We start from the raw sequence: 13,710 nt of genomic DNA, 5'->3' as shown, positions 1-13,710 counted from the left end.
CTGAGCACTGGGCGTGGAGTGTCTTAAGTCATTGGGTCGGCAGGGTGGAGGGTTTATGTATCGCGGCGGTCATGCATAAATAACACCGCAGGCTACAATACAGGCACATCACTTCACAGGACGTTGTTTGATACATATGATTTAATTTCATAACAATAGTCAGTCACACTACTATTAGAAACAGCATAACAAACTCACTCATTCGACCTAAAGCTAGCTAGTGCCTTCACAAATGATTCATACCCTTTGACTTACACCTCATGTTGTTGTTAATTTAAATGTGATTACATTCATTTCCCAGCCATTTACATGTTTCAATCGGTGACGTCCCTCGCTCTGAGACCTTGAAGTAGTAGTTTCCCGTTTGCTCTGCAAGGGCCGCGGTTTTTGTGGAGCGATGGGTAACGATGCTTCGCGGGGTGACTGTTGTTGATGTGTGCAGAGGGTCCCTGGTTCGCGCCCTGGTATGGGCGAGGGGACGGTGTAAAGTTATACTGTTACATACACACAATACCCCATAAGGACGAAGTGAAAACATGTTTAAAAAAAAAACATTTTTGTACATTTATTGAACATGAAATACAGAAATGTCTAATTTACTAATTTATTTATAAGTATTCACACCCCGAGTCAATACATGTTAGAATCACCTTTAGCAGAGAATACAGCTGTGGGTCTTTCTGGGTTGTACAATATTTCCACGTTAACTTTTCAGAAAATTATTTCAAGCTCTGTTGTTGATCATCGCTAGACAACCATTTAAGTCTTGCCCTAGATTTTTTAATTATTTTTTTCACACCAATTTCGTGATATCCAGTATTGTCCCATCGCTGCAACTCCCCTACCGACTCGAGAGACGGCTAAGATCGAGAAGCCATGTGTCCTCTGAAACACGACCCTGCCAAGCCTCACTGCTTCTTGACACACTGCTCACATAACCTGGAAGACACCAACGTATCGGGGGAAACACTGTCCAGCTGGTGACCGGCGTCAGCTTGCAGGCGCCGGGGCCCGCCACAAGGAGTCGCCAGAGTACGATGGGACAAGGAAATCCCAGGCAGGCTAAACGCTCCCCTAACCTAGACGACCCTGGGCTAATTGTGCGCTGCCTCATGGGTCTCCCAGTCACGACCGGCTGTGACACAGCCTAGGATCGAACTCGGGTCTGTAGTGACGCCTCACTGCGACTTAGTGCCTTAGGCCGCTGCTCCACTTGGGAGGCCCAATCCAATATAAGTCAATACTGTAACTAGGCCACTCAGGAACATTTGATGTGCTCTTGGTAAGCAACTCCAGTGGAAATTTGGCCTTTTGTTTTAGGTTATTGTCCTGCTGAAAGGTGAATTTGTCTTCCAGTGTCTTGTGGAAACCAGACTGGACCAGGTTTTTCTCTAGGATTTTGCCTGTGCTTAGCTATATTCTGTTTATTTTTATCCTAGAAAACATATTGCCGATGACAAGCATACCCATGACAGGATGCAGCCACCATCACGCTTGAAAAATATGAAGAGTGGTACCCAGTGATGTGTTGGATTTGCCCCAAACATAAGCTTTTATTGAGGACATAAAAGTTCATTTCTTTGTCACATTTTTTGCAGTTTTACTTTATTGCCTTATATGCAAACAGGATGAATGTTTTGGAATATTTTATATTCTGTACAGGCTTCCTTCTTTTCACTCTGTCATTTAGGTTAGTATTGTGGAGTAACTACAATGTTGTTGATCCATCCTCAGTGTTCTCTAATCACAGCCATTAAACTCTGTGACTGTTTCATTGGCCTCATGTTCAAATCCCTGAGTGGTTTCCTTCCTTTTCACCAAATGAGTTAGGAAGGACACCTGTATCTTTGTAGTGACTGAGTGTATTGACACACCATCCAAAGTGTAATTAATAAAGTCGCCGTGCTCAAAGGGATATTTAATGTTTGCTTCCCAATAGGTTAATTTTTTACCCATCTACCAATAGGTGCCCTTCTTCACGAGGCTGTGGAAAACCTCCCTGGTCTTTGTGGATGAATCTGTGTTTGAAATTAACTGCTCAACTAAGGGACCTTACAGATAATTGTATGTGTGGGGTACAGAGATGAGGATGGAGTCTGGGAACGCCTGTCTGGAGTCTGGGAACGCCTGTCTGGAGTCTGGGAACGCCTGTCTGGAGTCTGGGAACGCCTGTCTGGAGTCTGGGAACGCCTGTCTGGAGTCTGGGAACGCCTGTCTGGAGTCTGGGAACGCCTGTCTGGAGTCTGGGAACGCCTGTCTGGAGTCTGGGAACGCCTGTCTGGAGTCTGGGAACGCCTGTCTGGAGTCTGGGAACGCCTGTCTGGAGTCTGGGAACGCCTGTCTGGAGTCTGGGAACGCCTGTCTGGAGTCTGGGAACGCCTGTCTGGAGTCTGGGAACGCCTGTCTGGAGTCTGGGAACGCCTGTCTGGAGTCTGGGAACGCCTGTCTGGAGTCTGGGAACGCCTGTCTGGAGTCTGGGAACGCCTGTCTGGAGTCTGGGAACGCCTGTCTGGAGTCTGGGAACGCCTGTCTGGAGTCTGGGAACGCCTGTCTGGAGTCTGGGAACGCCTGTCTGGAGTCTGGGAACGCCTGTCTGGAGTCTGGGAACGCCTGTCTGGAGTCCGTGTGCATCAAGAATGGTCCACCACCCAAAGAACATCCAGCCAACTTGACACAACCGTGGGAAGCATTGGAGTCAACGTGGGCCAGCAACCCTGTGGAATGCTTTCGACACCTTGTAGAGTCCATGACCCGACGAATTGAGGCTGTTCTGAGGAGGAAAGGGGGAGGTGCAACTCCATATTAGGAAGGTGTTCTTAATGTTTAGAACACTCAGAATTCAGCTGTTCTGAGAGCAAAGGGGGGGGGAACATATACGTTTTGAGAAGACTGTCCAGTTTCCTGTCAGACAGGATAGAAGTAGTGAAACAGTATATGGTATTTGGACGCAAACTTCCTGTCTAACAAACTCCACCATAATTGTCCATCACAAGAGATCCATCAGTACAGAGAGCGGTGTGGAAGCAGTCCTCCAACACTGGATCTGAGGAGATCCGACTGGTGGTTACGATTTGATTGGTGGGTTCAGGCAGAGGAGAGGATCTGATTGGTGGGTTCAGGCAGAGGAGAGGATCTGATTGGTGGGTTCAGGCAGAGGAGAGGATCTGATTGGTGGGTTCAGGCAGAGGAGGACCCATCCACTTCTAGAGCGTCGGAGATCAAGATGGAGATCTGGGAAAACGATGGTCTCTCTTCTGCTCTCTAGAGGGGGAGAGCGAGCGAGGGGGAGAGAGAGAGTTACAACAGTTACAATTCAGTCAATTGAAATAAATAAATTAGGTCCTAATCTATGGATTTCACATGACTGGGAATACAGATATTCAACTGTTCATCACAGATACCTAAATATACGTAGGGGTGTGGATCAGAAACCCAGTCTGTATCTGATGTGACGATCATTTGCCTCATGCAGCGCAACACATCTTTACATAGAGTTGATCAGGCTGTTGATTGTGGACTGTTGTCCCACTTCTCTTCAATGGCTGTGTGAAGTTGCTGGATATTGGCAGGAACTGGAACAAGCTGTTGTACACATCGATCCAGAGCATCCCAAACATGCTCAACGGGTGACGTGTCTGGTGAGGATGCGGGCCAGATCGTTGCGACATGGGGCCTGTTCATTATCATGCTGAAACATGAGGTGATGGTGGTGGATGAATGGCACAACAATGGGCCTCAGGATCTCATCATGGTATCTCTGTGCATTCAAATTGGCATCGATAAAATGCAATTGTTTTCGTTGTCCGTAGATTGTGCCTGCCCAATCAGCAAATTGCCCAATCAGCAAATTGCCCAATCAGCAAATTGCCCAATCAGCAAATTGCCCAATCAGCAAATTGCCCAATCAGCAAATTGCCCAATCAGCAAATTGCCCAATCAGCAAATTGCCCAATCAGCAAATTGCCCAATCAGCAAATTGCCCAATCAGCAAATTGCCCAATCAGCAAATTGCCCAATCAGCAAATTGCCCAATCAGCAAATTGCCCAATCAGCAAATTGCCCAATCAGCAAACCGCCCAATCAGCAAACCGCCCAATCAGCAAACCGCCCAATCAGCAAACCGCCCAATCAGCAAACCGCCCAATCAGCAAACCGCCCAATCAGCAAACCGCCCAATCAGCAAACCGCCCAATCAGCAAACCGCCCAATCAGCAAACCGCCCGCCCACACGACGTCATATACGTGGTCTGCGGTTGTGAGGCCAGATGGACGTACTGCCAAATTCTCTCAAACAACGTTGGAGGCGGCTTATGGTAGAGAAATTAACAAAAATTGTCTTGACAAAAGCTCGGGTGGCCTTTCCTGCAGTCACTATGCTAATTGCATGCTCCCTAAAAACTGAGTCCCCCAGCACAAGGTGCACCTGTGTAATGATCATGCTGTTTAATCATAGTCTTGATATGCAACACCCGTTAGGTGGATGGATCATCTTGACAAAGGATAAATGCTCACTAACAGGGATGCAAACAAATCTGTGCACAAAATATGAGAGAAATAACATTTTTATGCAAATTGAATATTTATAGGATTTTTTTATTTCAGCTCAACATTTTACATGTTGCATTTATATTTGTTTTTAGTGTATCTTCTGCCTCAAACATTCACAATACACAAAGTAGGAAGTGGGAAAGCAGGAAGCGTATGACGTACCTCGTGCCAGCAGCGCAGCATGATGTCATAGATGTTGGGCGTGGCCTTCTTGGGTCTGTAGAGGCGATGCCCTTCTAACACCATCATCACTACCTTATGGTTAGGGTTGTGTTCAAATGGCATCTTCCCCTCTGTGAACACCTCCCACATCAACACACCTGACACACACACACACACACACATCAATAGAACGTCCTCACACACATCAATAGACCGTCCTCACACACATCAATAGACCGTCCTCACACACACACACACACACCAATAGACCGTCCTCACACACACACACACACACACCAATAGACAGTCCTCACACACACCAATAGACAGTCCTCACACACACACACACACATCAATAGACAGTCCTCACACACACACACATCAATAGACAGTCCTCACACACACATCAATAGACAGTCCTCACACACACACACACAGTCCACACACACACACAGTCCACACACACACACACAGTCCACACACACACACACAGTCCACACACACACACACAGTCCACACACACACACACAGTCCACACACACACACACAGTCCACACACACACACACAGTCCACACACACACAGTCCACACACACACACACAGTCCACACACACACACAGTCCACACACACACACACAGTCACACACACACACACACACACACACACAGTCCACACACACACACACACACACACACACACACACACACACACACACACACACACACACACACACACACACACACACACACACACACACACACACACACATCAATAGACACACACACACACACACACACACACACACACACACACACACACACACACACACACACACACACACATCAATAGACAGTCCTCACACACACACACACACACACATCAATAGACAGTCCTCACACACACACACACACATCAATAGACAGTCCTCACACACACACACACACATCAATAGACAGTCCTCACACACACACACACACATCAATAGACAGTCCTCACACACACACACACACATCAATAGACAGTCCTCACACACACACACACACATCAATAGACAGTCCTCACACACACACACACACATCAATAGACAGTCCTCACACACACATCAATAGACAGTCCTCACACACACATCAATAGACAGTCCTCACACACACATCAATAGACAGTCCTCACACACACATCAATAGACAGTCCTCACACACACATCAATAGACAGTCCACACACACACACACACAGTCAATACACAGTCCACACACACACACAGTCCACACACAGTCCACACACACACAGTCCACACACACACAGTCACACACACACAGTCCACACACACACAGTCCACACACAGTCCACACACACACAGTCCACACACACACAGTCCACACACACACAGTCCACACACACACAGTCCACACACACACAGTCCACACACACACACACACACACACACACACACACACACACACACACACACACACACACACACACACACACACACACACACACACACACACACACACACACACACACACACACACACACACACACACACACACACACACACATCAATAGACAGTCCTCACACACACACACACATCAATAGACAGTCCTCACACACACACACACATCAATAGACAGTCCTCACACACACACACACACATCAATAGACAGTCCTCACACACACACACACACACATCAATAGACAGTCCTCACACACACACACATCAATAGACAGTCCTCACACACACACACATCAATAGACAGTCCTCACACACACACACACACACACACATCAATAGACAGTCCTCACACACACACACACACACATCAATAGACAGTCCTCACACACATCAATAGACAGTCCTCACACACACACACACACACACACACACATCAATAGACAGTCCTCACACACACACACACACACACATCAATAGACAGTCCTCACACACACACACACACACACACATCAATAGACAGTCCTCACACACACACATCAATAGACAGTCCTCACACACACACATCAATAGACAGTCCTCACACACACACATCAATAGACAGTCCTCACACACACACACACACACACACACATCAATAGACAGTCCTCACACACACACACACACACACACACATCAATAGACAGTCCTCACACACATCAATAGACAGTCCTCACACACACACACACACACACATCAATAGACAGTCCTCACACACACACACACATCAATAGACAGTCCTCACACACACACACACATCAATAGACAGTCCTCACACACACACACACATCAATAGACAGTCCTCACACACACACACACACACAAATAGACAGTCCACACACACACAAATAGACAGTCCACACACACACACACACAAATAGACAGTCCACACACACACACACACAAATAGACAGTCCACACACACACACACACAAATAGACAGTCCACACACACACACACACAAATAGACAGTCCACACACACACACACAAATAGACAGTCCACACACACACACACAAATAGACAGTCCACACACACACACACAAATAGACAGTCCACACACACACACACAAATAGACAGTCCACACACACACACACAAATAGACAGTCCACACACACACACACAAACACACACACACACACACACACAAATAGACAGTCCACACACACACACACACACACACACACACACACACACACACACACACACACACACACACACACACACACACACACACACACACACACACATCAATAGACAGTCCTCACACACACACACACACACACACACATCAATAGACAGTCCACACACACACACACACACATCAATAGACAGTCCACACACACACACACACACATCAATAGACAGTCCACACACACACACACACACATCAATAGACAGTCCACACACACACACACACACATCAATAGACAGTCCACACACACACACACATCAATAGACAGTCCACACACACATCAATAGACAGTCCACACACACACACACACACACATCAATAGACAGTCCACACACACACACACACACACATCAATAGACAGTCCACACACACACACACACACATCAATAGACAGTCCACACACACACACACACACATCAATAGACAGTCCACACACACACACACACACCAATAGACAGTCCTCACACACACACACACACCAATAGACAGTCCTCACACACACACACACACCAATAGACAGTCCTCACACACACACACACACACCAATAGACAGTCCTCACACACACACACACACCAATAGACAGTCCTCACACACACACACACACCAATAGACAGTCCTCACACACACACACACACCAATAGACAGTCCTCACACACACACACCAATAGACAGTCCTCACACACACACACACACACACCAATAGACAGTCCTCACACACACACACACACACACCAATAGACAGTCCTCACACACACACACCAATAGACAGTCCTCACACACACACACACACACCAATAGACAGTCCACACACACACACACACACACCAATAGACAGTCCACACACACACACCAATAGACAGTCCACACACACACACCAATAGACAGTCCACACACACACACCAATAGACAGTCCACACACACACACACACACACACACACACAATAGACAGTCCACACACACACACACACACACACACACACACACACACACACACACCAATAGACAGTCCTCACACACACACACACACACCAATAGACAGTCCACACACACACACACACACCAATAGACAGTCCACACACACACACACACACACACACACACACACACACACAATAGACAGTCCACACACACACACACACCAATAGACAGTCCACACACACACACCAATAGACAGTCCACACACACACACACACACACCAATAGACAGTCCTCACACACACACACACACACACACACCAATAGACAGTCCTCACACACACACACACACCAATAGACAGTCCACACACACACACACACACACCAATAGACAGTCCACACACACACACCAATAGACAGTCCACACACACACACACACACACACACACACACCAATAGACAGTCCTCACACACACACACACACACACACCAATAGACAGTCCACACACACACACACACACCAATAGACAGTCCACACACACACACACACACACACACACACCAATAGACAGTCCACACACACACACACACACACCAATAGACAGTCCACACACACACACCAATAGACAGTCCACACACACACACACACACACACACAATAGACAGTCCTCACACACACACACACACACACACAATAGACAGTCCTCACACACACACACACACCAATAGACAGTCCACACACACACACCAATAGACAGTCCACACACACACACACACACACACACACCAATAGACAGTCCTCACACACACACACACACACACCAATAGACAGTCCTCACACACACACACACACCAATAGACAGTCCTCACACACACACACACACCAATAGACAGTCCTCACACACACACACACACCAATAGACAGTCCACACACACACACACACACACATCAATAGACAGTCCTCACACACACACACACACACACACACACACCAATAGACAGTCCTCACACACACACACACACACACCAATAGACAGTCCACACACACACACACACACACACCAATAGACAGTCCACACACACACACACACACACACACACACACACACACACACACACCAATAGACAGTCCACACACACACACACACACCAATAGACAGTCCACACACACACACACACACACACACACACACACACACACACACACATCAATAGACAGTCCTCACACACACACACACATCAATAGACAGTCCTCACACACACACACACATCAATAGACAGTCCTCACACACACACACACATCAATAGACAGTCCTCACACACACACACACACATCAATAGACAGTCCTCACACACAAACACACATCAATAGACAGTCCTCACACACACACACACATCAATAGACAGTCCTCACACACACACCAATAGACAGTCCTCACACACACACCAATAGACAGTCCTCACACACACACCAATAGACAGTCCTCACACACACACACACATCAATAGACAGTCCTCACACACACACACACACACACACACACACACACACACACACACACACACACACACACACACACACACACACACACACACACACACACACACACACACACACACACACACACACACACACACACACACACCAATAGACAGTCCTCACACACACACACACACACACACCAATAGACAGTCCTCACACACACACACCAATAGACAGTCCACACACACACACACCAATAGACAGTCCTCACACACACACACCAATAGACAGTCCTCACACACACACACACACACACACACACACACACACACACACACACACACACATCAATAGACAGTCCTCACACACACACACACATCAATAGACAGTCCTCACACACACACACACATCAATAGACAGTCCTCACACACACACACACATCAATAGACAGTCCTCACACACACACCAATAGACAGTCCTCACACACACACCAATAGACAGTCCTCACACACACACACACATCAATAGACAGTCCTCACACACACACACACATCAATAGACAGTCCTCACACACACACACACACACACACACACACACACAATAGACAGTCCTCACACACACACACACACCAATAGACAGTCCTCACACACACACACACACACACAATAGACAGTCCTCACACACACACACACACACACCAATAGACAGTCCTCACACACACACACACACACACACACACACACACACACACACACACACACACACACACACACACACACACACACACACACACACACACACACACACACACACACACACACACACACACACACACACACACACCAATAGACAGTCCACACACACACACACACACACAATAGACAGTCCACACACACACACACACACACACACAATAGACAGTCCACACACACACACACACACCAATAGACAGTCCACACACACACACACACACATCAATAGACAGTCCTCACACACACACACACCAATAGACAGTCCTCACACACACACACACATCAATAGACAGTCCTCACACACACACACACACACACCAATAGACAGTCCTCACACACACACACACACACCAATAGACAGTCCACACACACACACACACACACACACACACACACACACACACACACACACACACAATAGACAGTCCACACACACACACACACACACCAATAGACAGTCCACACACACACACCAATAGACAGTCCACACACACACACCAATAGACAGTCCACACACACACACCAATAGACAGTCCACACACACACACACACACACACACACACACACACACCAATAGACAGTCCTCACACACACACACACACACACCAATAGACAGTCCTCACACACACACACACACCAATAGACAGTCCTCACACACACACACACACCAATAGACAGTCCACACACACACACACACACATCAATAGACAGTCCTCACACACACACACACACACACACACACACACCAATAGACAGTCCACACACACACACACACACACACACACACACACACACACACACACACACACACACAATAGACAGTCCACACACACACACACACACCAATAGACAGTCCACACACACACACACACACACCAATAGACAGTCCACACACACACACACACACACCAATAGACAGTCCACACACACACCAATAGACAGTCCACACACACACCAATAGACAGTCCACACACACACCAATAGACAGTCCACACACACACACACACACACCAATAGACAGTCCACACACACACACACACACACTCAATAGACAGTCCACACACACACACACACCAATAGACAGTCCACACACACACACACACCAATAGACAGTCCACACACACACACACACCAATAGACAGTCCACACACACACACACACCAATAGACAGTCCACACACACACACACACACACACACACACACACACACACACACACACACACACACACACACACACACACACACACACACACACACACACACACACACACACACACACACACCAATAGACAGTCCTCACACACACACACACACATCAATAGACAGTCCTCACACACACACCAATAGACAGTCCTCACACACACACACACACACATCAATAGACAGTCCTCACACACACACCAATAGACAGTCCTCACACACACACACACATCAATAGACAGTCCTCACACACACACACACATCAATAGACAGTCCTCACACACACACACACATCAATAGACAGTCCTCACACACACACACACATCAATAGACAGTCCTCACACACACACACACATCAATAGACAGTCCTCACACACACACACACACATCAATAGACAGTCCTCACACACACACACACACATCAATAGACAGTCCTCACACACACACACACATCAATAGACAGTCCTCACACACACACACACACCAATAGACAGTCCTCACACACACCAATAGACAGTCCTCACACACACACACACACACCAATAGACAGTCCTCACACACACACACACACACACCAATAGACAGTCCTCACACACACACACACACACACACACACACACACACACACACACACACACACACACCAATAGACAGTCCACACACACACACACATCAACAGACAGTCCACACACACACACACACACACACACACACACACACACACACAGTCCACACACACACACACCAATAGACAGTCCACACACACACACACACACATCAACAGACAGTCCTCACACACACACACACACACACACACACACACATCAATAGACAGTCCTCACACACACACATCAATAGACAGTCCTCACACACACACACACACACATCAATAGACAGTCCTCACACACACACACACACCAATAGACAGTCCTCACACACACACACACACACCAATAGACAGTCCTCACACACACACACACATCAATAGACAGTCCTCACACACACACACACACATCAATAGACAGTCCTCACACACACACACACACATCAATAGACAGTCCTCACACACACACACAGTAACCACCTGACACACACAGTAACCACCTGACACACACAGTAACCACCTGACACACACAGTAACCACCTGACACACACAGTAACCACCTGACACACACAGTAACCACCTGACACACACAGTAACCACCTACCGAAGGACCAGACGTCCGACTTGCTGCTGTACTTGCAGAAGTTGAAGACTTCAGGAGGAGACCACTTGACTGGGAACTTACCGCCCGATGAACTAGTGTACTGGTCATCTAGTACATACCTAACACACACACACACACACACACACACACACACACACACACACACACACACACACACACACACACACACACACACACACAAAAAGAGGGAGAGAGTGACCCATGTGACCAGGCCCCTCAACCTGACCCGTGACCAGGATGCCCCCGCCCCTCAACATGACCCGTGATGAGGCCACTCCCCCCCGCCCCCAACATGACCCGTGATGAGGCCACTCCCCCCCGCCCCCCAACATGACCCGTGATGAGGCCACTCCCCCCGCCCCCCAACATGACCCGTGATGAGGCCACTCCCCCCGCCCCTCAACATGACCCGTGATGAGGCCACTCCCCCCGCCCCTCAACATGACCCGTGATGAGGCCACTCCCACCCCGCCCCCAACATGACCCGTGATGAGGTCACTCACCCCCGCCCCTCAACATGACCCGTGATGAGGCCACTCCCCCCCGCCCCTCAACATGACCCGTGATGAGGCCACTCCCCCCGCCCGCCCCTCAACATGACCCGTGATGAGGCCACTCCCCCCGCCCCTCAACATGACCCGTGATGAGGCCACTCCCCCCGCCCCTCAACATGACCCGTGATGAGGCCACTTCCCCCCGCCCCTCAACATGACCCGTGATGAGGCCAC

At 48.1% G+C, this 13,710-nt stretch overlaps 1 protein-coding gene across 1 annotated transcript in view; it reads right to left on the bottom strand.

The window, feature by feature from the left end:
- Window positions 1-783: 783 nt before the first annotated feature.
- tec (tec protein tyrosine kinase) overlaps window positions 784-13,710 on the bottom strand; it is a 36,203-nt gene continuing 23,276 nt past the window's right edge. Inside the window, 3 exon segments of the mRNA XM_046319503.1 lie at window positions 784-3,261; window positions 4,711-4,868; window positions 12,962-13,080. Coding sequence (XP_046175459.1) covers window positions 3,178-3,261; window positions 4,711-4,868; window positions 12,962-13,080 — 361 coding nt within the window. The 3' untranslated portion in view covers window positions 784-3,177.

This window comes from Oncorhynchus gorbuscha, linkage group LG21, assembly GCF_021184085.1.
Source record: "Oncorhynchus gorbuscha isolate QuinsamMale2020 ecotype Even-year linkage group LG21, OgorEven_v1.0, whole genome shotgun sequence".
Classification (NCBI taxonomy): Eukaryota; Metazoa; Chordata; class Actinopteri; order Salmoniformes; family Salmonidae; genus Oncorhynchus; species Oncorhynchus gorbuscha.
The sequence above is the reverse complement of the archived record's forward strand: the minus strand, read 5'-3'. Positions and strand labels throughout refer to the sequence as shown.